The sequence below is a fragment of the Vicugna pacos genome, chromosome X, assembly GCF_048564905.1.
Source record: "Vicugna pacos chromosome X, VicPac4, whole genome shotgun sequence".
NCBI lineage: Eukaryota > Metazoa > Chordata > Mammalia > Artiodactyla > Camelidae > Vicugna > Vicugna pacos.
This window is the reverse complement of record NC_133023.1, coordinates 112,754,118-112,779,742: the sequence shown is the minus strand read 5'-3', so window position 1 is coordinate 112,779,742 and position 25,625 is coordinate 112,754,118. Positions and strand designations below refer to the sequence as shown.

At 59.7% G+C, this 25,625-nt stretch overlaps 1 protein-coding gene across 6 annotated transcripts; it reads left to right on the top strand.

Moving 5' to 3' along the window:
* Positions 1 to 552: 552 nt before the first annotated feature.
* HCFC1 (host cell factor C1) lies at positions 553 to 24,236 on the top strand. 6 transcript variants are annotated; one of them, XM_015251371.3, is made up of 27 exons: positions 553 to 1,723; positions 7,085 to 7,233; positions 7,359 to 7,519; positions 8,084 to 8,292; positions 9,180 to 9,264; positions 9,772 to 9,878; positions 10,946 to 11,125; positions 11,213 to 11,271; positions 11,479 to 11,572; positions 11,843 to 12,003; positions 12,529 to 12,726; positions 13,089 to 13,313; positions 13,413 to 13,517; positions 13,778 to 13,997; positions 14,347 to 14,489; positions 14,630 to 14,768; positions 14,907 to 15,127; positions 15,826 to 17,344; positions 17,573 to 17,736; positions 18,251 to 18,827; positions 19,234 to 19,554; positions 19,723 to 19,841; positions 19,928 to 20,065; positions 20,388 to 20,573; positions 21,214 to 21,514; positions 21,903 to 21,966; positions 22,172 to 24,236. In XM_015251371.3, the coding sequence occupies exons 1-27, from the start codon at positions 1,531 to 1,533 to the stop codon at positions 22,209 to 22,211; spliced, it is 6,078 nt and encodes a 2,025-aa protein (XP_015106857.1). In that variant the 5' UTR covers positions 553 to 1,530; the 3' UTR covers positions 22,212 to 24,236. The 6 variants fall into 6 exon arrangements, with proteins under 6 accessions (XP_015106857.1, XP_006218563.1, XP_015106856.1 ...); XM_006218501.4 differs by having other exon boundaries at positions 554 to 1,723; positions 11,213 to 11,572; positions 18,383 to 18,827; positions 19,237 to 19,554; XM_015251370.3 differs by having other exon boundaries at positions 554 to 1,723; positions 11,213 to 11,572; positions 18,383 to 18,827.
* The last annotated feature ends 1,389 nt before the right edge of the window (positions 24,237 to 25,625 follow it).

The following is a 25,625-nucleotide window of genomic DNA, read 5'->3' as shown; positions in this document are numbered from 1 at the left end:
GGTGTGCGGAGCGGGAAAACGTCCGCTCCCCGGCCCGAGGCCTGACTGTAATGTATCCCGTCAGCCACCCTCAGCAACCTGTGTCCTGTCCGCACTGCTAAAGGCGATTCCTCTGGCGTGTGTCCCTTCAGCGACCCGGGGAGGGGGCAGTTCCCAAGGGGGGCGGGGTCAAGCTCGTTTGAGGCATTCTCATCCGGGCATTCCCCAGATGCCGCAGCCGCCATCTTTGTTTTGTGCTGAAAGTCGTTATTGACGCCCGCGGACGGCCGGGCGAGGGGAAGTGGCAAGATGGCGGCTCCCAGGGCGGAGGCGTGGACGGGAGATGAGGGGGCCACGAGGCTCGGTACGCCTGTGCCTGACCCGAGCGCGGCCTGACCCCCAGCCAAGCGCGCAGTGGCCCCGGTTTCTCGCCGCGAAGCAGCCTGGTGTTCCTTTAAGAGGCCTCGGCAGGGAGAAGCTTGCGAGGGTGAGGGGGGGGAGACAGTGACGTCACCCGACCCCGCCCCCTCGCCCGACCGCCGCCGCCGCCATGTTTAGTTGTTACTTCTTCACACAAGATGGCGGCTCCCAGGGAGGAGGCATGAGCGCCCTGCCGTTACCGCTCCTCCTGCCGTACAGTTGCCACTTCGGGGCCTAACTCTGCTTCTTTGGAGCGGCTTCTGTGGGAAGGAGTCATAAGGAGGGAAGTGAGGATTGGACGCTGCCTTGCGTTTGGTTTGCAGTGGAAGAACTGAGCCAGGAGGAAGAGAATAGGGGGGAAGGGGGAGCTAGTCTCAAGATGGCGGCTCCCAGGGCGGCAGGCGCAGCCTGAGCAGCAGAGGCGGACTAAGGGGGGAGGTTCGAGATTTCACGAGCCGTACGGCGCGAGCCTCCGAGCAGCCCTCGAGAATTCGAACTCGTTCCACTGGCCTCCGGCGCGCCTCTATTCCTTAAGAGTGTCGAAGCTGTTTTGGGAGCGGTAGCTGCACTAAGTGCTGGGCGGGGAAGCGGGACGGTCTCAAGATGGCGGCTCCCACAATTGTGGTCTGAGCGCCGGCGGGGCTGGGACAACCGCGGCGCTTGTGGCTCCTTTCCACCCGCCCCGGAAGCCGGCCAGTGCAGGAGACTTGGGGGGTGTGGGAACCGGGCCGGGGCTCCGCCATTTCCGGCGGGGGAGGGCTACGACTGAGGAAGGGAGGAGAGAGAGGCGGCTCAAGATGGCGGCTCCCAGGGCCTCCCGCTTGAGCTTGTAAGTGCGAGCTCCCGGGCAAGTAGTCAGGGCGGCGGGACTCGGCGGCTTCCAGCTCCTCCGGTCTATGCGCGCAACAGTTTCGGGAGGCTCTTGAGGAGACCGGGTGAGCAAGAAGAAGGCGAAGAGCAGAAGGGAAGGAGAATAGTTAAGATGGCGGCCTCCATGGAGCAGTCCACCGCTGTGTGAGGAACCGCTTCTCCGTGAAAGCCGCCTTAGACGAAAGGGGGTGTGTGTGACTGGAATCGGGGGGCTGCATTTTCGCTTGGTGACTTTTTTACACTGCTCCCATTTCCGAAACTATGGCTTCGGCCGTGTCACCCGCCAACTCGCCAGCGGTGCTCCTGCAGCCCCGCTGGAAGCGAGTGGTGGGCTGGTCGGGTCCAGTGCCCCGGCCCCGCCACGGCCACCGCGCCGTGGCCATCAAGGAGCTCATCGTGGTGTTTGGCGGCGGCAACGAGGGGATAGTGGACGAACTGCACGTGTACAACACGGGTGAGTGCAAAGCCCGCTGGGTCCTCAGATCTTTCCCTCCCTCCATCTCCTCCCTCTCCCTCCTCTTCCCTCCTTTCCTCCATCTCCTCCCTCTCCCTCCCTTTCCTTCCCTCTCTCTATCTCCTCCCTCCCTCTTCCCTTCTCCCTCCCTCTCCCTCCCTTTTCCCTCTCCTCCCTTCTCTTCCCCTCCCCTCCTGTCCTCTCCCCCTTCTCCCATTTCCCCTTCTATTCGCACTGATCTGCTTCTCCCTTCCGGGACCCTTTCCTCTTCCCAGCTTCTCTGCTTTTTCCTGCTCTTTTTCTAATTCTTACGCCCCCTGATTCTGTGTTTGAGGGGTGCTTTTCATGATTGGAGAGGAGCCCTCTAGTCCGGCTGGTGAGGGAGCGGGGGCGTCGCCAGCGGTGGTGACTTCAGACATACACCGTTAACCCACGCTAGGCGGGCGGATGCGTCCCTTTGGCGCAGAGTCCCACCCCCTTCCTCCCTCCTCCTGCGCCTGCTCCGCTCTTCTTCTTTAGTGCTCGTTTGGGAGAGATGACAACTTCTAGATTACAGATTAGTTCACTGTCTCGAGAAAAGGGGCAGACTTGAGCAGCCTAATCCCGACTTGGGGAGAGTGGGGGTTGTGTGCGGTGCTGGGGAGCCGTCTCCTGGGTTGTGCAGGAGCCTTGGGGACCCGCAGATAGGACGGCATTGTTGCTACCCGCTTTCCAGCATTTACTTCTGCAGTGTTTTTCTCTTCAGATTCTTGTCTTGATCTGGTGCCCTTTGATGTAGGAGATGGATTTCATTGATCCCGCAGCGGACTAAGTAGTCACTTTCCTGACTCTCCTCTTCCCATGAGGTTGAGGAGGTTACCCTGCCCATTCTCATGCCTCCCCCAGACCCAAGGCCTGCTTGGTTGGGAGGAGCAAGAGAGATTGGGTGGTGGACTGAAGACCGTGGGGCGTCTCTGTCCCTGGGTGTTGCTGGTGTGCTGGCTTGCCTTTTGCTTGTTGCCTGGTGTCCTTGCTGGGTGTTTGGAGCTTAGCCACATCCTCCTGTGGCCCCCTCCCCCCATGGTGCCCCCTTGTTGGGGTTTGTACACCTAGCACCTGGTGGGGCCTGAGCAGCCTGTTGAATGGATGCCAGACCTCAGGACCTCACCCTGCTCGGAAGGAGGGGCCAGGCGTTCTCTCTCAGGACAGTGGGCCTGTGTGTGCTCCCTTCTGGTCGAGAGCCCGAGAGGTGGAGGTGTGGTGGGGAAAACCCCCTCCCGAGTGAGCCCATGTTCTTTCTGGAAGCTCCCCTCCGCAGCAGGGAGTTGCAGGGGCTGGCTGCCATCACGTCTAGCAAACTCCGTTTGCTCCAGGTCCCTTCTCCCAGGGTCCTGACAGTAGCGGCTCCTTGGGTCCGGGCACCTCCTCCTGGCTCTGAGGTTGCTCTGGGGTCCAGGATGGTGGAGCTGGGCTCTTTGTTGGGTGCTTCTCTCCCCCACCTCCCCCGAGGCAGGGAGTACAGTTTTCTCTCCACCGTGTAGGTTGTTGACTTTCAGAGGCCGGTGGGTTTCTGGTGACCCTTCGCATTCTGGGTCTGAGCACCTGTTGCCTGGAGTGAGGTTGGGCTGGTTGGCAGGGCTCCGTGCCAGCTCAGACAGCTGCGGCGGCCGCAGTTAGCCCAGTGAGGTAAGGCTGAGGGGTAGGACTGCTTTTAGAGAGGCCGCTGCCTTGAGCAGAACCTCCTAAACTCCTTGTACCAACTTCATTCTCAAGTAGGGCCTGGAGCAGGCTCCTTGGCAGGGAAATACAATTTTAGAAAGTAGGGCAGGGGCCTAATTACCATCAGCTCCAAAGTCCACTGTTTCCTGGGGCCTCTGCGTATTCATTAATTTATTAAAGTGAATTGACCACTTTGGTGTTAATTTCTCCTCCATCTGCAAGAATATGTCGTGTGGTAGAAAGTAGCCAGTCTTCTGAAGAGCTGCAGCCCTGGATTCTTCCAGTGGTAGCAGTTTGGAAAGTGCCCTAATCAACTCCCTAGGTGACTTCTCAGGAAAGCTGTTAGCAGACCCACCTCCCTGGTCCTCACTGAGTGTGTGTGCGTTATCTGATGGAGCCTTGAGCTTCTGCTCTCAGAGAGAGGGGCTTGGTGTTGCCCATCTCGCACCAGCCATGACGCAGATGTCTTGTATCCCTAGGGCATCTTAGCTGCTGCCTTGATGGCCACCTTCCTGCTTATCTCAGTTTTGTTTTAAATGAGGTCAGAGCATATTCTCCAGCACTTTTTCTTCACCAGGACAGTGCTCAGAGCCGCACCCTTTGGAGAGAGTGCTAACCTGGAAGCACTGCCTGTTGCTAAGACAAAAGGCTCCCGGGGCATATGTGTGCTTTGCTGTCTAGGTTCACTCAGTGATCTGGGGGGGTCTTGGGAATGGGGGATGGCAGGTGTGCACTTGAAGGGTGTGTGTGCTTCCTCTTCAGGGGCTGGGGGATGCTTCACTGGCCTTTGGGAGATCTTAGGGTAGCAGCTGTCCTTGACCTCAGGGAATTTTATTTCCACAGCAAAGCGGATTACCCAGAGGACCTGGCCCTGACAGGGTGGGGTGCGCCCTGGTGAGGGGAGGGCGTAGCTGGTTGCCAAACCAGTCACCCAAGGCTGATCTGCCTCAGTGTCCTGAACGTCGATGACTGATACAGCTGGAAGGAGCCTTGGAAAAATCTAGTGGAACTTCCTTGTTTTTGGACATGAGGAAATTGGGGTTTGAGAGCGGAAGTGACAGGTCCAGGGTCACCCTGCCAGCAGGTGGTGGAGGCAGGCAGAGGACAGACCTTCGAGGAGACTGTTGGGCTGTCTCTGCCTTCAGTTAACTGGCGCAGGCCACCTCCTTGGAAACACCTCCCTGTTCCTCTGTTGCTGTGGCAAGTCAGTTGCTGAGTTGGGCTTGTCTCAAACCTGTTCCCCTCCTTTCCGGGCCTCGTCTTCTCACTGGCTTGCGCACACAGTCACTTCCTGATTGGCCGCACTGGTTTCATTTGTCGGGATATCCTGTTCACCCTTCAAGGCCCACTCCAGTGTCACCGCTTCTGAGAAGCACCCCCTCCCAATCACCCCTGCTTTGTGCTCCCGAGGCTCGGGCCTCTTCAGGGCTGCTCTTCCCCTTGTGGGAGGAGGGCGGCCAGCCTCCTTGATGGGGAGTCTGAGGACCGGAGCCCCCTCTTTGCCTCCAGGCACCTGGCGCCGCTCTACCACACAGGAAGCACCCCAGTGTGACAGCCAACGGAAGGCGGCTAGTGGGGCTCCATCCTCTCCCAGCTCATGAGAACAGGCCGCCCTTCCTCATACCCCCTTCCTGCTGAGCATATCAGAAGTGATGGACCCCGAGGTTGGGTTCCAGGACGCCCCACTGAATGAGCTAGAGATAATAAGATTAACGGGCAGTGAGGGCAGCTGGCGTGTGGAAGAGATGGTTGTGCCGTCTGAGGGCAGAGTGGGGACTGTGGGTGATGTGACGAGAGGCGGGTGACGACTTCACACCACACACTGCACTGCTTGACTGCTTTTGGTGGGGCTGTAGTGGGCACTTGCCCTGCCCGGAGTGTTCTAGAATGAGATCAGCCCCTCTTGGGTCCTGTAGAATGAGCTCTCAGGACACCCTAGGTCACTTCTAGCCTGGCCAGCTGAGTCAGTGGTCAGAGTGTGGGGAGAAAGCTCCAGGCTGACCCTGTTTACCACATCGCTTTTCCCAGCCCCGACTGATGACCCATAGCTGTGTGTGGCGCCACAAGGTGCCCAGGGAACCCGGGCAACCCTTAGATGGGCACCCAGCAGTCACTTCCAGTTGGTGACAAGGTTCTTGTCTCTCTGTGTTTTGGTGTGTGACCACGGGTAAGTCACTTCCTCTCCTGGACTCCATTCCTTTATCCATTGAGGGAGGTCAACTGAGTGGCTCGCAGAAGTTTCTTTCAGCTTTTATCCCAGTAACTTGAATGAGACTCCTTCCCAGGATCGTGTGAGGCCATCACTCCCAGTTTGTGCAGGGCTGATTTGTCTCTGCGTGGAAAGCTGCCAGTTTTCTCGGTCTGGTTTTGCACCTTAAAGGAGAGTGAGGCAGAGGGCCCAGATCTGGGTCTGGGTGCGCACACCTGCAGCGGGTAGTCCACATTGCGCCTTTCCTGGGAAGGTGGCGGAGGAGGGCAGAGGAAGGTCAGGTGCTCAAGTCCCAGTGAGTCTGCTGAATAGTGGAAGGACCAACAGCCTGTTCCAAAGCAATCTGTAGAGTTGGCAAGCGGAGAGTGATGGGGCGCCTTTACCTCGGGAAAGGCCAGCATTGTCTCAAAAGGTTGAGTTGTGCTTTGAGATGGGGGCAGGCTTCGGCCAAGGTGCCTGTTGAGCCTTGAGGATGACAGCATAGGATTGATGACTAAGTGCGAGCCTGCGTGGAAATTCAGGCCAAGGAGCAGTGAGCAGCCAGGGCCTCCCTGCAGCACCATGCTCAGCCCAGCCAGACCCCTGGAGGTACTCCACTCACGCACAGGGCCCTGCCCACCTGGCCCTCGGATCCCAATCTGTCTGCTCACGTTTGACCAAAACGAATGGAGAGGCATGGAATCAGATTTCTGACTGGCTACCAGTTTGAGGTTTTTGGAGGATGTGTGGTATATCCTTTAGGGGACAGCCCTTTAAGTAGCGTGTAATGAAAGAGATCCCTCAAGAAGAGGATGTTTGCCTCTGACTTTTCCCACGGGCCTGGGCACCGCTGATGTGAGGATGCAGGAGCCTGAGACTGGGGAGGGGGGCACCTCTGACAGCATTCTTTGGTGCTGTGGGCGTGGGGTGGGGGCAGGGGTGTTGTGGACCGTCCTTGTCACCGAGGTTGACGCCAGTAGAGGCAGGCTCTTGCTCACATCGTGCCCCGGCATCTGCAGAGAGGGAGGGAGCCGGCCTGCACCCGTCAGTCACTCTCAGACAGTTAAAGGAGCAGCCAGAGGGCCCCCAGCAGGAGGAGCACAGGGCCACCAAGAGGGTATTTTGGGTGTTAGACATTTCTTTCTGATGACCCATCGAGTAGTAGGGGAAGGAAGTTGGTGGCCATGTCCCCCCAAACTGATGAATTATCTTGGTCGCTGACTTCCTGCTTATTAAAACGACCGTGACAAGAACAGGCTGTTTTGAGGTGGCCTCTGAGGTTGGGGGGTTTGGAAGACGGCTTGGATGCAAAAAGCAGAAAGTCCCACATCCTTGGGAGAGGAAGCGCTGTCTTGGCTCCTCCTTTCTTGGAGTACATTTTGAAGGCTGGTGGATTTGGGGTGTCAGAGGATTGGGGGCTCTGGTTCTAGGAGCCCCCAACATGTTCTGACTTCTGCTTCCTTTTGTCCCCCCAGCAACCAACCAGTGGTTCATCCCAGCTGTGAGAGGGGACATCCCTCCTGGATGTGCAGCCTATGGCTTTGTGTGCGACGGGACTCGGCTGCTGGTGTTCGGAGGGATGGTGGAGTATGGGAAGTACAGCAACGACCTCTATGAGCTCCAGGTGATGCCCTGCCATGAGTGTGCTGCCGGGACCTCCTCACTCCGACCAGGCGCCCACCTCACCCCAACCCTCCTACAAGTGGCCCAGCTCACCCCCAGTTTAACCACTGAGTCTTGATTTTGCAGGCAAGCCGTTGGGAGTGGAAGAGACTCAAAGCAAAGACGCCCAAAAACGGGCCCCCTCCATGTCCTCGGCTCGGGCACAGCTTCTCCCTTGTGGGCAACAAATGCTACCTGTTTGGGGGTCTGGCCAATGATAGCGAGGACCCCAAGAACAACATTCCGAGGTGAGGCTGTGTCCTCTTCATGTGGAAGCCCATAAAGGCAGGTGCGCTCGCCGCGCCAAGTCCTTTCTCTTGGGAAAGAAGAGGGTGGCGCACACGCACTGTCAGCTCTCCAGCTCTTTGGGTCCTGACCCCAGGAGGCCTCGTGGGAGGAGGGCCAGGCCGGGAGGGAGAAAGCTGGCCCCGCATGGGGCTGCCTCCTGCTCCTCGCATGCAGCTCCGAGCTGGCGTGGCCGCCGCCTGCAGCTTTAGCAATGGCTGTTTTCCGAGGGCCTTTCTCTGGAGGTGATCTTGAGCCAGTGCGCCCTTTCACTCGAGGCCCTCGCATCCTGCCTAGTGTCATGTGCAGGGCAGCACTGCATCTCCCGACCTGCGTACCTTTTGCACTTGGGCTCCTCCTCTGGAGCTTCTGGCAGCGCCTCCTTGAGGGTTAAGGTAGAAGACCTTGGAGTTCATGCGGCTTGAGGCCTCACTGTCTCCCAAGGAGTCTGCTCTTTGTCCACAGAAGCTTGGGAGGCCTCTGGCGCATGTAGCCGGGACCCACCACGATGGACCTTCCTTTTCCAGGTACCTGAACGACTTATACATCCTGGAATTGCGGCCAGGCTCCGGTGTGGTAGCCTGGGACATTCCTATCACTTACGGCGTCCTCCCCCCGCCCCGGGAGTCCCACACCGCTGTGGTATACACTGAGAAAGACAATAAGAAGTCCAAGCTGGTGATCTACGGGGGGATGAGTGGCTGCCGGCTGGGGGACCTCTGGACCTTGGATATTGGTAAGACATGCGGGTGGAGCTCACGGGGAGGGGGTCTGTCCTGCTTGGCGTCCGTCCTGTGGCGGGGTCAGGATAGGCACCTCTTTGGGGCTGTTGTCTTTGCCCTGAGCTTGTGGCGGTACTTTAAGAAAGAGGAAGACCCAGTTGGCTGAGTTGGTCGGCTAGCTTATAAGAGACTAAGAGGAGAGGCAGAGGCCTTTCTAGAATGGAGTCGTGTAGATTAGACCAGAGAGCACGAGTCTCCGCTGACTCCCTGGTGGCCAGGGCGTGCCGGGAGTTGCGCTGCCTGGTCTGTCACCAGCAGATGAAGTCCAGAGACAATAAGGCCTCTGGGCACTGCCTGGACTGGTAACCAGGAGGGCCATCAGGAGCGCTTGAGAGAAGTTCAGGCTGTTGAAGGAGGCTGAAGGGAGAAGGCGGCTGGTGACACATACCCTCTGGAGGGTTACATTGTCCTGTAGATCAGCACCAGCACTCAAAAGAAACGGTCTGTCAGGAGCATGGTTCCCAGCAGTGCAGTGCCTCCCCGCACCTGGCCTGCAGACAGTGGAGACGGCGCGCGGGGAGGCGTTCCGTCAAGAGTTGGACTACGTGGGGTGTGTCTTGAGGGTATGCCCACCGCACCCACCCCAGCCCTGAGAGCGGTGCCGGCTCACAGCGCACACTCAGGAGACACTCACAGAGATGCTTTTGCCAAGATGGTAGACACAGCTTGGGAAAGGCCAGAACTTGCTGATCATAGGGCCCCCCGTGGCTGTAGGGAGGCCAGGCATGGAACCCCTACGTGGGGTCAGCACTTGCCTCCCACAGCCTTACCCAGGTCTGGGGCCACGTCCTCTGGGTCTGAACAGTGTGGGTAACCTTCCCTTCTCCATTGCTCTGCGCAGAGACTCTGACGTGGAATAAGCCCAGTCTCAGTGGCGTGGCACCTCTTCCCCGAAGCCTTCACTCGGCCACGACCATAGGAAACAAGTGAGTAGCCGGCCATGGCCTTTTTCCTTCCTAGCCTGACCCCGCCCCCAACCCACCCCCAATGGGCTCCAAGTTTTGTTTCAGCAATCCCTAGGGCCTGAGGAGGCCTCTCTTGGGCTGGGCTGGCATTCACCAGCCCTGTCTTTACATCATGACCCTGGGGCACTGAGAGAAGACAGAGTCCAGGTAGAGGGGCACAGACTGTTCTAGATCCTCTACACCCGCAGCTGAGTGTCTTTGTCAATGCCAAGGTCCCAAAGTGAATAGAAGAACAATGGGGATTGAAGTGAGCCTTAGGTGAGCCACACAGTGGTTCTTTGTGAGGGAGGTGACACAGTTCTTGTGAGGGCTGAGCCACCAAGTAGGAGAGGGCCACATCAAGAGCTTCGTGTGTCTTGGGGAGAGCTAGAGGACCAAGCGTGTTTAGAACTTTCTGGATGGAAGAGGTGGCCTCTAGCTTGGCACCTCCTCTACAATCCTCTCCTACTCTTCCCTCCCTCGTCCCAGAATGTACGTGTTTGGTGGCTGGGTGCCTCTCGTCATGGATGACGTCAAAGTGGCCACACACGAGAAGGAGTGGAAGTGTACCAACACACTGGCTTGTCTCAACCTGGGTATGGCCTCCTCGGGCTCGGAGTGGCCTGCGGAGGGCTGTGGGAGGCTGGCCCGCCTCGGCCCTGAGAGCTGTGTGGGGAGTGCAGGGAGTAAAGCCTCCTCTAAGGCCCGTGTCCCTAGGACCCACGAGGACTAGCCAGTGGTCGGAGCGCTCTGAGGGACGCTCCTGCTTTGCACTTTTTGAAGAGGCTCTTCCTACCCAGATTCACCACAGGAGCCTCCCGCCCAGCTCACCCACGTGGCAGGGCCTTTTCTGTGCATCCGAGCATTGCCTATAGGTTCCTTTCCAAACAAGCAAATGGGACGGCTGCCTGCTCTACGCAGCGCAGTGCCTGGCCTTTTCCGTTTTCTCTGTCTTGGAGACCGTCCCGTCCCTACACGGCAAGTGGCCTCATTCTTTTGAATGGCTATCTTGGTGTCGAAACTTGCACCGATGCTGCTCCGTGAGTATCCTTGCACCGCTCTCACCTCTGTGCAAGTGCACCTGAGGGGGAATACCTAGAGGTAGAGTTGCTGTCAGAGGGATGTTGTCAAACACGCAGACGGCCCTGGTGGTGGCGGCCCGGCGACCGTCGGACCGTCTGCTTCTCGCCAAGTCCAGTAGGTGACGGACTCTCCCGGTGGGCCCACCCCTGCCCCCGGCTCACCTTGAGCCCTGGCTGCAGCAGGCACGAAAATCAAACTGCCAGGCACCTTACAGGTTAAGTTTGTGTTTCTCTGAGTTTGAGCCAGGGTATGTATTGTCTCAGATCCTTCTGTCATCTTTTCCGTAACTTGCGTTCCCTTTTGCCCAGCTCTTTCTAGAGGCTCTTGTGTTGTTTGATGTGCAAGAAGTGAAACCTTTGACTGTGCCTTTCAAGTAGTTTTCCCAGTTTGTAGTTCGTGCTTTATAATTTTTCATGGTCTCATGCCATACAGAGTTGTGTTTTTTGTTTTGGTTCTGATTTAGTAATCTCTAATGACTTCCTGGTTTTAATTCCCCATCCCTGACAGCAAATGGCCAAAGAGCCACTGGGGTTGTCGGTTCCCCTGGCCCCTGCTGACCTCCACCCCCTGCCATCCCCAGATACTATGGCCTGGGAGACCATCCTGATGGACACACTGGAGGACAACATTCCCCGGGCCCGAGCTGGCCACTGTGCCGTAGCAATCAACACTCGCCTGTACATTTGGAGTGGGCGCGACGGCTACCGAAAGGCCTGGAACAACCAGGTCTGCTGCAAGGACCTCTGGTACCTGGAAACAGGTAAGGCCAACCTGAGGCTGTTGCCTTTGTCGTGCCCAGCCCTGAGGTCTCTGTCTTCGCCTCCTCACCTGCTGTGCTCTCTTACAGAAAAGCCACCACCCCCGGCCCGGGTACAGCTGGTGCGAGCCAACACCAACTCCCTGGAGGTGAGCTGGGGGGCAGTGGCAACAGCCGACAGTTACCTTCTGCAGCTCCAGAAATATGACATTCCTGCCACGGCTGCTACCGCCACCTCCCCCACACCCAATCCAGTCCCGTCTGTGCCTGCCAACCCTCCCAAGAGCCCTGCCCCGGCAGCAGCCGCACCTGCTGTGCAGCCGCTGACCCAAGTAGGCATCACGCTCCTGCCCCAGGCTGCCACCGCGCCCCCGACCACCACCACCATCCAGGTCTTGCCGACGGTGCCTGGCAGCTCGATTTCCGTGCCCACTGCGGCCAGGACACAAGGTGAGCTGGGGGCGGGCAATGGCCCACCAGGAGATGGTGTGCCTGAATGAGGGCTGCTGGGCTGACGGCACTCCTGGCAGCCATTAGCACGGGCTTGTGGCTTGTGGCCAAGAGCTGGTGGGGGTGGGGGGCTTGGTCCCTCCCTTGGAGACTGTCACTGAGGGTGTCTGGACGGGCCGAATGTGAAGACCAGCAGGGCACAGAAGCCATTTGACACTGGACGTGGTGGAGGGACTGGGGCTCTGCTGACAGCTGCCCCTCTATTGCCAGGTGTCCCTGCTGTTCTCAAAGTGACTGGTCCTCAGGCTACGACAGGAACCCCGTTGGTCACCATGCGACCTGCCAGCCAGGCTGGGAAAGCCCCTGTCACCGTGACCTCCCTTCCTGCAGGCGTGCGAATGGTGGTGCCTACACAGAGCGCCCAGGGGACGGTGAGGGGCCTGTTGCTGGGCTGGGCTGGGTGGGACAGGACTTCCTGGTGGTCCATGGCATGCTGACTGGGCTCGAATCCCCCCCAACCCGAGCACCAGGATGCTGGGCCTTTCCCAACTGGCCGGCTCTGATGAGGCAATCTCTTGTTACTAGTTTGGTGAGGATTCATGAGTTGGTACCTCAGGAGGACCTCCCTGCCATCTGATCTGAGGGTGTTTGAAACATTTGCTTTCTTGTCCTGAGGCCCCTCTGAGGGGAGAATCTAGCCTGCGGGGTGTGACTCAGGTCCACAGAGGGGGACTGTATCTGACGCCGTGGTCTTTAGAAAAGATGCAGAACTGCAGGCAGACTCCTGCCGCTGGGTTGCCGAGCCTGGTAGGAGTCAGGTTTGGGGCCGGCAGAGCAGGGCCTGGCCTTCTGAAAAGCTGAGCTTCTGGCTGGGTTCTGATGAGGTTGGTAGGGTGGGAACTAGGTGGCCTCGATCCTGGCGCACCCCACACCTCACACGCCCCACGCCCGCGCAGGTCATTGGCAGCAGCCCGCAGATGAGTGGCATGGCTGCCCTGGCGGCTGCTGCCGCCGCCACCCAGAAGATCCCTCCTTCCTCGGCACCCACAGTACTGAGTGTCCCAGCGGGCACCACCATTGTCAAAACCGTGGCTGTGACACCTGGCACTACCACCCTCCCGGCCACTGTGAAGGTGGCCTCCTCGCCGGTCATGGTGAGCATCCCCCGGGCTGGGTTCTCAGCCAGCAGCCTAAGGGCCAGGGGCTCCCAGGCACTATAATCGGACGGTGGTCACTTCTTCCGGGCTTTGGACCAACTTGCAGAGGCTGTAGGTTTGGAATTGGGGCTTGCTGTGGGCTGTGAAATAAGCAGTCCCCCTTAGGAGTGTGGCAGCCTCAGGCCAGACCTGTGGCCATTCTGTGTCCTCCCTTGCCTCCTAAAGGGAGGGCAAAGCAAACTGAGTTGTTCTTGGTGGGGGGAGGCACAACATGCGCAGAGCTCTGTGCACACTGGGACATTCCAGGCAGAGGCTGTTTCTCTCTGTGCCCTGCCATCACTCTTCTCTGCTCCCTCCAGGTGAGCAACCCAGCCACACGCATGCTGAAGACCGCAGCCGCCCAGGTGGGGACGTCTGTCTCCTCTGCTGCCAACACTTCCACCCGCCCCATCATCACGGTTCACAAGTCGGGGACTGTGACGGTGGCCCAGCAAGCCCAGGTGGTAACCACAGTTGTGGGTGGGGTCACCAAGACCATCACCCTGGTGAAGAGCCCCATCTCTGTCCCAGGAGGCAGTGCTCTGGTGAGTGATGGGTGCCACCCCACTGCATGTGACAGTCCCTAGGCCATGCCCTTGTTTGGTTTCTGGATCATTCTTTGTGCTCCATCCTTTCCTTTTTAGATTTCTAATCTGGGCAAAGTGATGTCAGTGGTCCAGACCAAACCAGTTCAGACTTCAGCAGTCACGGGCCAGGCATCTACAGGCCCAGTGACTCAGATCATCCAGGTGAGCTTGTGGGCCCCAGACTGTGACACAGGCAAGAGTGGGCCCTGGCCTGGGCCTAGAACTCACATCCCTGCCTAGATGAGAGCCCATGAGCACGTGTGGCACCGAAGGTCCTGCTGCTTAGTCCTGCGGTCTTCAGAATATTCTCTGAGCCACTTGGGCCACCAGGAGACTAGCCAGACCAGGCTTTCCACTAAACTTCCTATTCTGACAACGATACTGGTTCACCTTGCCTCCCTTCACGTGTTTTTCCCTTACAGACCAAAGGGCCTTTGCCAGCTGGGACCATCCTGAAGCTGGTGACCTCAGCAGACGGCAAGCCCACTACCATCATCACTACGACGCAGGCCAGTGGGGCAGGGACTAAGCCCACCATCCTGGGCATCAGCAGCGTGTCCCCCAGCACCACCAAGCCCGGCACGACCACCATTATTAAGACCATCCCCATGTCGGCCATCATCACGCAGGCGGGCGCCACAGGTAGGACTTCCCCCAGCGTGCCGGTGAGGACCCTTGTCGGGAGAGGAGAGCCAGACAGCAGCTGAGGGTTGGGCTGCGATGTGCTCTCTGCTTTTGTTTTGGTTTCCCCTCTTTTCCATGCTCTCCTTACCCTTAGTCTTAGATGTGTCGGGAGGTAGTAGGAGTGTAGCGGTAGTTGCTGCTGCTTTGTTTTAATTGAGGGGCAGCAGGGGTAACGACTTGAAAGGGGGCCCAAAAGAGGCAGGTCATGGCAGCTAGTGCAGGGCTGAGCCCCAGAGGCAGCAGCCAGGGTGGGAGGCGGCTGCAGTCCCTCATGGCCCAACCTGAAGTCAAGCTGCACCTCCTCCAGGTGTGACCAGCAGTCCTGGCATCAAGTCCCCCATCACCATTATCACCACCAAGGTTATGACTTCTGGGACCGGAGCACCCGCCAAAATCATCACTGCTGTTCCCAAAATTGCCACCGGCCACGGGCAGCAAGGAGTGACCCAGGTGAGACAAAGCTGGCCCTCCGCTTGCCCCAGTGTTCAGTCCAGGACCCAGAAGTCCCCATGTTTCTTCCTCAGGGGCCTGGGAGGGGGCAGCATCGGGTCCTGCCAGCCCGTAAATGACACTTTCTTCTGCTGTTCCAGGTGGTGCTAAAGGGGGCTCCCGGACAACCAGGCACCATCCTCCGCACCGTGCCCATGGGGGGCGTTCGCCTGGTCACCCCCGTCACTGTCTCTGCTGTCAAACCTGCTGTCACCACGTTGGTTGTGAAGGGCACCACAGGTGCGCAGCCTGTGTGGGCTGGGACCCCTTCCCTGAGGAAGGTGGGGGAGGGCACAGGTGCTCTCTCCAAGCAGCTTCCTGTCCCCATGGGGTATGCCCCAGAGTTCCCGTGTCCCACCCCCATCTCCTTGCCTTTAGGTGTCACGACCCTCGGCACAGTGACCGGAACCGTCTCCACCAGCCTCGCTGGAGCGGGGAGCCACAGCACCAGCGCCTCCCTGGCCACGCCCATCACCACCTTGGGCACCATCGCCACCCTCTCAAGCCAGGTGATCAATCCCACTGCCATCACTGTGTCGGCGGCACAGACCACACTGACGGCAGCCGGCGGGCTCACCACCCCCACCATCACCATGCAGGTAGTGGGGCTGGGGTGGTGGGAGAGTGCGCAGGTGCGGGTCAGGGACTCTGTGTGAAAGCACGTGAGCCAGCCTGAGGGTGCCGGTCTCCATCTTGGGCCATCCTTTCCAGGCTGCCTTCCAGTGCTGTGTGCAGCTGGGTCTTCTTTCTTCCCTCCTGTGTGTGGCACCCATGGGACGTTGTCCCCATGTTGGGAAAGCACGTTTCTTAGTCAGTTTCCTGTCGGGTGTGGTGTCGATACCGGACGTCAGCCATCTGCAGTTCTTGAGCACTAGTTCTTTCTGTAGCGGTCCTGTAGAGGGTACGACAGTTCCTCTTCGGACACATGTAGTGTTGTTCTTCTCTTCACGCATCTTTGTTGAATTCTTGGAAGCAGTGAAGCATCTGTTGCTGGCCTTGGCGCACCCTGGAGTCAGCAGGGTTCCCTCCCTGAGTAAGGGCTGGCCCCAGCCCAGGCCTTGCTCCCGCAGCCCCTTTCTAGTCCCTGTGGCCCCCAAGGTGAAGCAGTGCCTCTCCCCGGATTCCTGAGTGAATCAGTGTCTTGGGGTCAGAGGGTGAGCAGGCCTGGATTTGCCAGGGTTAATGCTATAGGAGCCAGAGCTGTGGTTTCGACTGGCGGAGGTGACCCTGCAGGACTGTGGGAGGGACAGGCACACAAGAAGTTGCCCTAACGCTCCCCATCTCGCATCTCCCCTAGCCCGTCTCCCAGCCTACCCAGGTGACTCTGATCACGGCGCCCAGTGGGGTCGAGGCCCAGCCTGTGCACGACCTCCCTGTGTCCATTCTGGCCTCACCTACAACAGAACAGCCCACGGCCACAGTCACCATTGCCGACTCAGGCCAGGGTGACGTGCAGCCCGGCACCGTGACACTGGTGTGCTCCAACCCGCCCTGTGAGACTCACGAGACGGGCACCACCAACACGGCCACCACCACCGTCGTGGCTAATCTGGGGGGGCACCCCCAGCCCACCCAGGTGCAATTCGTCTGTGACAGACAGGAGGCAGCTGCTTCTCTCGTGACCTCAACAGTGGGGCAGCAGAATGGCAGCGTGGTTCGTGTCTGCTCCAACCCGCCGTGTGAGACCCACGAGACGGGCACCACCAACACGGCCACCACTGCCACTTCCAACATGGCTGTGCAGCACAGTTGCTCCAACCCGCCGTGCGAGACCCACGAGACGGGCACCACCAGCACGGCCACCACCGCCATGTCAAGCATTGGTGCTGGCCAGCGGCGGGATGCCCGGCTTGCCTGTGCAGCCAGCACCGTCCCCACTGTGGTCCGGGTCAGCGTGGCTGCTGGGGTGTCAGAGGGAGCCCAGAGTTTGGTCAAGGCCGCATGCCAAACCCGCCAGACCAGTGCAACCAGCACCACCATGACTGTGCTGGCCACTGGGGCCCCATGCCCGGCCAGCCCGCTCCTCAGACCGAGCCTGGCGCTAGAGGCTGGAGGCCACAGTGCCACGCTCGTGCAGCTGGGCCCTGTGAGTGCCCGTGTCAGGCCCAGTGGCCAGGACAGCCCTGTCACCGGCCTGGGCCAGCTGGTGCCCGTGGGGCGCCAGCTGGAGGCGCATCACACCCACACAACCAACAGCCCCGCCACCGCCCACTCTACCGTGGGTGCCGGCGAGCCCGGCGAGGCGCAGGGGACCCCCATGCTTGTGTACGAGGGTGCACCCAGCGCCACTGTGACTGCAACAGCCCTGGGGTCGCTGCTGTGCCCCTCTGCCACCGTGACCCAAGTCTGCTCCAACCCGCCGTGCGAGACCCACGAGACAGGCACCACCAACACGGCCACTACCTCGAATGCAGGCAGCGCCCAGAGGGTCTGCTCCAACCCACCGTGCGAAACCCACGAGACAGGCACCACTCATACACCCACCACCGCCACCTCCAGTGGGGGTGCGGGCCAGCCAGAGGGTGGGCAGCAGCCCCCTGCCAGTCGCCCCTGTGAGACTCACCAGACCACTTCCACCGGTACTACCATGTCAGTCAGCGTGGGCGCCATGCTCCCTGACACCACCCCCTCCCACAGGACCCTAGAGTCCAGCTTGGAGGTGGTGGCACCACCCGCTGTCACCCCCCAGGTCGGCGCCGCATTGCTGGCTCCTTTCCCGACACAGAGGGTGTGCTCCAACCCTCCTTGTGAGACACACGAGACAGGCACCACGCACACGGCCACCACCGTCACCTCCAACATGAGCTCAAACCAAGGTGGGTGAAGGCAGCCAGCCTGGCACTCGTGATCTTCTGGGGCTTGGGGCTCAGTTAGAGGCGGTTAGGTGGTCAGATTCCATGGAGCTCAGTTTACCGGCCGGGCAAGTTCTCTGGGCAACTGTGTCCTTGGTGGCAGAGCCAGATGGAAACCCTGCCTGCCCACCTGCCTGCTTGGCCCCTGTTGGGTGAGGGCCTGTCACTGTCATCTGTGCTTGCCCCTCACAGATCCCCCACCGCCTGCCAGCGACCAGGGAGAGGTGGAGAGCACCCAGGGTGATAGTGTGAACATGTCCAGTTCTGGTCCCATCACAACAACAGTGTCCTCCACGCTGACCCGAGCTGTGACCACTGTGACACAATCCACTCCGGTCCCAGGCCCTTCGGTGCCGGTAAGAGCCCCAGGAGGGTCCTCTGTTGTCTCCCTCCTGCCCCCCGCACCTCAGGCCTGCGCTGTTCTGAAACTGGACACCAGGTGGCACTCTTGCACCAGGCACTGTACGCTCCTGGTTCCTCTTTCATGCCATAAAAGGGCAGCCTTGGGGTAGGAGGCAGGAGTCCTCTAGTCCTTGGTGTCCCGTGGGTGCTTTCGTTTCTGTAGCTGTTCCTCATGGCTTGTCAGTTTGCTGGCGCCTGTGAGAGTGGTATACCATGAGTCTGAGCGCCTCTCTGGCTAGACCAGGAGGTCTCTTCGAAGATGGGTTAAAGTTGGCCAGCAGATCTGGAGGGGCTCGGCTCCTTTTGCCTGTGCCCTCTGCTGCTCAGTGACCTGCTGCCTCTGCCCATCGAACAGGGCAGCACTGGCCCGCTGAGAATGAAAATACAGGCCCACAGGGAGAGGTGAAGTTCTGCCTGGTTCTGGTCTTCCTCTCCTCCCCTCTGACGGGGACTTCTCTCCCTTTCTAGAAGATCTCATCAGTGACTGAGACTGCCCCAGGGGCTCTGACCACCGAAGTCCCCATCCCGGCCACGATAACAGTGACCATAGCCAACACAGAAACTTCTGACATGCCCTTCTCTGCTGTTGACATCCTGCAGCCCCCAGAGGAGCTCCAGGCCTCGCCAGGGCCTCGCCAGCAGCTTCCGCCGCGGCAACTCCTGCAGCCCGCCCCCGCGCCTCTGGTGGGGGCGTCCGCCGAGGTCCTGCCCGCCTCTCAGGCCCCTGAGCTCCAGGCCGCCGTGGATCTGAGCAGTACAGGGGACCCGTCTTCAGGCCAGGAGCCTGCCAGCTCAGCCGTGGTGGCTACTGTGGTAGTCCAGCCACCCCCACCCACACAGTCGGAAGTAGACCAGTTGTCACTTCCCCAAGAGCTGATGGCCGAGGCCCAGGCGGGCACCACCACCCTCATGGTGACAGGGCTCACCCCTGAGGAGCTGGCGGTGACTGCTGCTGCCGAAGCAGCTGCCCAGGCTGCAGCCACGGAGGAAGCCCAGGCCCTGGCCATCCAGGCGGTGCTCCAGGCCGCACAGCAGGCCGTCATGGGTAGGTGCTGGGGGTAGGTGGTTCACCAGGCTGCCTTCAGTCGAGGCCCCCGTGGGAGCCCCAAGGGGACAAAGGACCCCTTGGGAGGAGTGAGGACACGGGGTTCCGGAGCCTCCCTGCCGACAGCCCTGGTCGGCGGGTGGTGGTGATGGGCAGCCTGAGGAGAGGAGGCGCCTTTTCTGCCAGGGTGGCACAGGTCAGATGTGGCGGGGCAGGCAGCTGAACCTGGTGCCTTGGAAGGATGCAGGACCCTTTGGCTAGGTGAGGGCGGGTCTGGGGGATAGGCTCTAAGGGCCTGCACCTATTGAGACTGCCCTGGGCTCTGGAAGGGGTGTGACTGTGGGAAGCCAGGATGGGCTCTCCCTGTCTGGTGTTCCTCTTGAGGAGTACGTTTCCCACCCTGGAGCAGGCACTGGGGAGCCCATGGACACATCTGAGGCAGCGGCCGCGGTGACACAGGCCGAGCTGAGCCACCTGTCGGCTGAGGGCCAGGAGGGCCAGGCCACCACCATCCCCATTGTGCTGACGCAGCAGGAACTGGCCGCCCTGGTGCAGCAGCAGCAGCTCCAAGAGGCTCAAGCCCAGCAGCAGCAGCACCACCTCCCCACTGAGGCCCTGGCCCCTGCCGACAGCCTCAACGACCCGGCTATCGAGAGCAACTGCCTCAACGAGCTGGCCGGGGCTGTCCCCAGCACCGTGGCCCTGCTGCCCTCCACGGCCACGGAGAGTGAGTGCAGCCTGGCCTAGCCGTGGGCACGTTTCCCGCAGCACTGCTCCCCCGAGGGGCTCAGCTGATGGGGGAGGAAAGGGAGGTTCCTGTCTAGCCCAGGAGAGGGGCTCGCGTGCCGAAGCCGGGTATGTGGGGCCTTCCTGCTGATGCCTCTTGTCCTCCCAGGCCTGGCTCCGTCCAACACGTTTGTGGCCCCCCAGCCAGTTGTGGTCGCCAGCCCTGCGAAGCTGCAGGCCGCGGCTACCCTGACCGAAGTGGCCAATGGCATCGAGTCCCTGGGCGTAGTGAGTCTGGGGTGATGGGGCATTAGGGGTGGGGGCTGCATCTGGGTGCCAAGGGCCTGATCTCTTCTGCCCTTCCTGTCTTCCAGAAGCCAGACCTACCGCCTCCACCCAGCAAAGCCCCTGTGAAGAAGGAGAACCAGTGGTTTGACGTAGGGGTCATTAAGGGCACCAATGTCATGGTGACACACTATTTTCTGCCACCAGATGATGTAGTCCAGTCTGATGTAAGTGTTCCTGGGAGCTGATACCCTCAGGTGGGCAGGGACTTATGAAGCTTCCCGGGGGTGCTCTCCGTCTTAGGGCTGCCAGGTGCAGAGCCCTCCCCCACATACGCCTTCTTCCTGTACCCAGTGAAGCAGTGGAGAAGCCCTGTCTCAGCCCACCTCACCCTGCTCCCCTCCCCCGCCCACCACAGACCTGCATCGTCCCCAGGGTGGGAAACCGCTCTGCTGGCTCCAGGGCTGGACCCTGAGCTGCCCTCTTGACAGTGAGGCTCATGTCACCTTCGTCTCTCTCTCTTCCTGTTCTCCCGGCCCCTTTTCCCAGGATGACTCGGGCACCGTCCCTGACTACAACCAGCTGAAGAAGCAGGAGTTGCAGCCGGGCACTGCCTATAAGTTCCGTGTCGCTGGGATCAATGCCTGTGGCCGGGGGCCCTTCAGTGAGATCTCAGCGTTTAAGACGTGTTTGCCTGGCTTCCCAGGGGCCCCCTGTGCCATTAAAATCAGCAAAGTGAGTCTCACTGTGGGGTCACTCTCTGTCCTCGGCTAAGTCTGTACAAACGGGGGTCCCTTCTGCACTGGGCCCAGTGAGGTTGACTCAGGAGGGGCCCCGAGATGTGGGCAGAGTCAGCTGGGTCTGGGGTGAGGCTCCTGGTCCTGGCTCTGTCACCCTTTGCTGGGGTGACAAGGATAAATTCCTTCCTGGCCCTCCTCCCTGCCGCCCGCAGTGCGGCAGCTAATGTTCAGTGTGGGTGTCCGCTGCAAGCCACACTCGACGTGTCTTTCACCTAAGCCTTAAACCACCCTGAGGAGTTGGAGGGCCTGTTGTTCTGATGAGGAAACTGAGGCACCAGGAGGCTCAGTGACAGGTTAGCAGAGCAGGTGTAGAATGCTGTGTGTTGAGTCCCCATTCATTTTACTTCGTCGTGATGCTGGGCTGCCTTCCAGGTGGGGCAGATGAGGCCTCTCTTCCCAGCCTCTTGAGCTCTGCTGGGAGATACGTCTGTTGTGCTAGGAGGAAGGGTGATGTATGAGTACTCAGTTCTGGAATCTTTGACACGTTCTAGCCCTCCTGTTCCCAGACGGGCAGGGTGGGAGTAAGTCACCAAGGCCGAATGTGGCACAGCTTGACCTCTGCCCCCTGGGTCTAGAGTCCGGACGGTGCTCATCTCACCTGGGAGCCGCCCTCTGTGACCTCCGGCAAGATTATCGAGTACTCGGTGTACCTGGCCATCCAGAGCTCACAGGCTGGGGGCGAGCCCAAGAGCGCGCCCCCAGCCCAGCTGGCCTTTATGCGGGTGTACTGTGGGCCCAGCCCCTCCTGCCTCGTGCAGTCCTCCAGCCTCTCCAACGCCCACATTGACTACACTACCAAGCCTGCCATCATCTTCCGCATCGCCGCCCGGAATGAGAAGGGCTACGGCCCGGCCACCCAAGTCAGGTGGTTGCAAGGTGAGTATGGTTCACTGGGCTCCTAGGGCCCGCTGTGGGGAGGGGCATGTGCAGTGGAAGCCCCCAGTGAGCATCAGGTGGGCCAGGGGACCCAGTTCCCGGCTGGGTTTTGGAGCTTTAAGTTCTGGGGCGTGTGATGGCCTACGGTGCCATGGCAGTGTCTAGGGGTACGGAGAAAGCATCTTGAGGGGTTTGAGGTGAGTTGGGATGGGGAACGGAAGCCCCAGGCTGCCCTGTCAGGTTTTGTGCCTGCTCCCATGAGGCTGAGTCCAGGCTGGCCAGCTGTGCTGCGGGGCTGGATAGGCGGGGGTTTGCACTGGTCTTGCTGTCAGCCCGTTGTGTGGCCGTGTGACTGCAGTGCTCACCTGCCACCCCTCTGTCCTTCCAGAAACCAGTAAAGACAGCTCTGGCGCCAAGCCAGCCAGCAAGCGGCCCATGTCCTCTCCGGAAATGTAAGCAGGAAGTGCCTTTCAGGAACCTTCTGAGACTGGGGGTAGGCGGATCCTGTGGGAAGGAGCAGTGGAGAGTAGGGAGAGGGGGATGCTTAAGTGGGTGTGACCCCGCTGGGTACTTGCCAGGATCCCCAAGGAGTCCTGCTCAATTTCCTGTCGGGACCCATGCTGACATTCTCTTTGCCTTTGCCTCCTGCCTTCGAAGGAAATCTGCTCCAAAGAAATCTAAGGCAGATGGTCAGTGAGAAGCAGCTGCCGGCACCTGGGCTCTTCTCCAGACCCCCCTCTGCTTCAGGATCGCCACCCGCCAGGGCCTGCCCGTCCCTCCCGCCCGGCGCTCGCACTTCACCCTCAGAGCCACTGGCTGCTGTTCTCTCTCCCTTTCTCTCTCTCTGTTTTTAAAATAATCTCAAGAAAGCACATTTTACCATTGCTGTTGGGAGGAAGCGGAAGGTGGACATGGAAGAGCAGCGAGCAAGTGAGAGCGCGGGGTGCCTTCCTCCCCTCTTGGGCCCAGCGCTGGGCCTTCGTTCAGCTGGGAGCTGAGCTAGTCTGGAGGCCCTCAAGGGAGGGATGGAGAAACTGAAAACCAAGGCGATGGAAAGCACGCACCTCCGACGCCTGCACGCCTCATGCTGTTTGTCTCCCTCATGCTGGAGAGAGCAGCCAAGGCCTGGGGGGGCGGGCTTGGAGACCAAGGAGAGGCGCCCCCCCAGCCCTGTCCCCCGCCTCTGCTCCAAGAGGCTTTACGGGGCACCCGGGACTGGGTGTCTGTCTGCTATTTTATTTTGTTACCTTAGCATTTCCTGCCCCTCAGCTTATCCAACCCCGTCTCTGCCCTGCAGTCCCACTGAAAGCTGCCGCGTTTTCTCAAGAGGCCTTCGTCTCCCCTGCCACCTTCTTTTCCATTTAAAAAAGAGAAGAAAGAAAAAAAAAAGGGGGGTGGAGAAGGAACCCTGAGGTGGCCTGAGCAGTGTTCTGTGAAAACCTCCTGACTCCCAGTTGGGGCACAGAGAAGCCCCCACCGAGCCTGGCCTCGGCCTCCCCGGGTCGGGGCTCAGGGCCACATCACCAACTGCTGCATTTGTTGTATTTTTTTTTTAAGTTGAAATTGATGAAGTTAACATTTTTTATTGTATTTTTAGCCTTAGTGTGTGGGGTTTTGTCCCTTTTTTTTTTTTTGTTATTGTTAGCTGTGTACAGAATGTGTATCTTTTTTTTTTTTTTAACTTTTTTCTTCCTTGGCCAAGCCTTGGCAGGGATTTTCCTGGAGGAAAAGCTGGGAGCAACCGGGGCAGGAGAGGCCTGGAGTCTCCCCTGTGGGCCTGGTGTTTGCCACCCAGCCCGATTTCCTCTTGCTGGCCCCTGCCCTCTACCCCTTCGCCTTTCCCGGGGCCTCTGGGACAAAGGAGGGTGAACTGTCAGGCCTCACTCCCCTGGGGTAACTGCTCCACACTTAGAGGCTTGAACTTGCCAGTCTGCTGGAGCCTGAAACCAGGTTTCTGAGGAGGATGGCCCGAAGGTGGGGCTGCTGCCTGCTACCCAGTCCTGGGTTCACAGCACTCTCCATGACCCCCAGGCTCGCTTGCCTGGCATGACCGGCTTAGGGCATCTGACACCTACAACCGCCACTTCCTGCAGCCCCCCCCCCCCCAGCGGCAAAGCTGTAAGAAAGGGGGTGCATGATGGAGGGGAACTCAGCCTCAGAGGCAGCCTAGGAGGGCAAGTTGTGTGGTGTCACCTAGTCTATGAATTTGCAGTGCAGTCCCCAAGCTGGGCCCATCCTCCTAGGGCCAGACTTGGGCTTGGGGCTCTGCTTGGAGTGGCTAGTGAGACAGCTTTCTGCCCCATGCCCAAGCTTTAGGTAAGGAGCGATGCTTGCAAGCAGGTCACACAGAAGGATTTAAAACGAGCAGCCAATCTTTTCAGACCCCCTATCTCTGCTCTGGAGACGCAGCTGTGGCTGGCGGGACCCCGGCCTCTGCAAACCCCCGCCCCCAGCCCATGCCCTCTGGGGCCTCTGGTTTGTTGTATTATAGTATATTTCGCTGTGGAAAATGTCATGTTTAGTCACCTTGGAGCCCCCTCGCCTGGCCCCATTGTTTTCCCCCCACCCTCTTCCCGAGCGCCCTTTGATTTCTCTTGTTTCTGAAAACAGTACACCCGTTCATCTATTGTAGAGTAACTCCCCGTGACTCAATATTATCATAGTGCGATGTCGTTTTGTGCTATTTTGAACAATTAAAAGACTTTTTTTGAAATAAAATGCTGTGTTGTGCTGTCTGGGATTCCCACAGGACGAGGCTGGACGTGGGAAGCCGGGCCCCCAAGGCTCACTAAACCCTCTGGGAGCCTCTTGCTTGCAGGGCCTGCTGTGAGCAGGATTCTGCTTCCCAGTTGCTTCCCATGTTTCAGAGTTCTGCCAACTGTGGCCTTGGTCCTGAGCTTCACCGCACTGGGACCAGGTCGCCCACAAAAGATCCCGTGGCAGCCAGGGTGCAGTGCACAGGACAAGGGCTCCCTGGGCAGCTGCTGCTTATTCTGTGTGGAGGCCAGGTCACCTTCCCTCCTCAGACCAGAGGACAGGCCAGGGGCAAAGTCCTAGCAGGTCACCAGCCGCCAGTCCCCTTGGGACAGTTGCGCAGGGCTGTTCCCACCGAAAGCTCGCGGCTGCCAGGTGTCAACTCTGCAGGACAGACCAGCGTTGCCCATGGGCTGCCTCCCGCCGGTGCTGCCGGAGTGACTCCTCTGGTCTGACTCCACGCATGTGAGCCAGGGCCCCAAAAGGGAACCAGCAGAACTTCTGTTGAACCAACTGTGACAGTCCCACTATTGGAGTGGGGTGGTATCACTAGGGTGGGTGGTGTAGCCAGTGTTAGATGGAAAAAATTACTGCTCAGTGCCAACCAGGCAGGAGGCCCAGAGAGCCGGGGCAAGGCTGCCCGAGGACTGCAGCCTGGTCCCCGTGCTTGTGATAGGGACAGCCCGCCTGCCCCATTTCCCCTTCTTGGCAAGTCGCTCTGGTACCAAAAGCCGCCTCCTCCATCTCTGCCTTGTGGGTGTGCTCGTGCTCGTGCAGTTTGGGCTTGTGGGCAGAAGGAAGGCCTGGACGATTCCACCTCACCCTGGGAAGCCTCTCAGAACGAGCTCCTCTTGGCTCGGGGACTCCAATGGGCTCACGGTGTCTCATAGCCTGTGCAGTCCTGTCAGTCTTGACACCAGAAGCCGCCATGGCTCTGTCTTCCCCACCACAGAGCCCAGCCACCTCACGCCTCATGGGGGTGCCCAGGGACAGGAGGACGTGGGCCGGCTGGGGTGGAGGGTCCATGGGGAGCGTCCCAGAAGGGAAGGGGCCGGTGCAAGTCCGCCTCGGGGGTTTCTTCCCTCCCACCCGCCACTGTCCCCACGCTCACTTGTGTGGCACTCCGGAAGGCAAAGGCCACACCAGCAGTGTCTGGCGCTGATCCCAAAGTACTGGGCTTCAGTCCGAGCACCCCGATCCTCAGCCTCCTGGTGACAGGCCTGCGTAGGGAGAGGCGTGCCTGCCAGTCCTCACTTGGGGACTGGCCGAGGGCCCGTCCAGTGGACCCGGGGCCAGAGGACGCCCCCATAGGAACCTGGGAACCTTCCACATACCAAGGCTTGTCCTTAGCTAGGCC

What these genes read in the sequence shown, in the direction of transcription:
- HCFC1 (XM_015251367.3), top strand. Translation starts at nt 1,531, where the DNA reads ATGGCTTCGGCCGTGTCACCCGCCAACTCGCCAGCGGTGCTCCTGCAG. An exon ending in ACTGCACGTGTACAACACGG is followed by an intron (nt 1,724 to 7,084) that starts GTGAGTGCAAAG and finishes TTGTCCCCCCAG; the next exon opens with CAACCAACCAGTGGTTCATC. An exon ending in ACGACCTCTATGAGCTCCAG is followed by an intron (nt 7,234 to 7,358) that starts GTGATGCCCTGC and finishes TTGATTTTGCAG; the next exon opens with GCAAGCCGTTGGGAGTGGAA.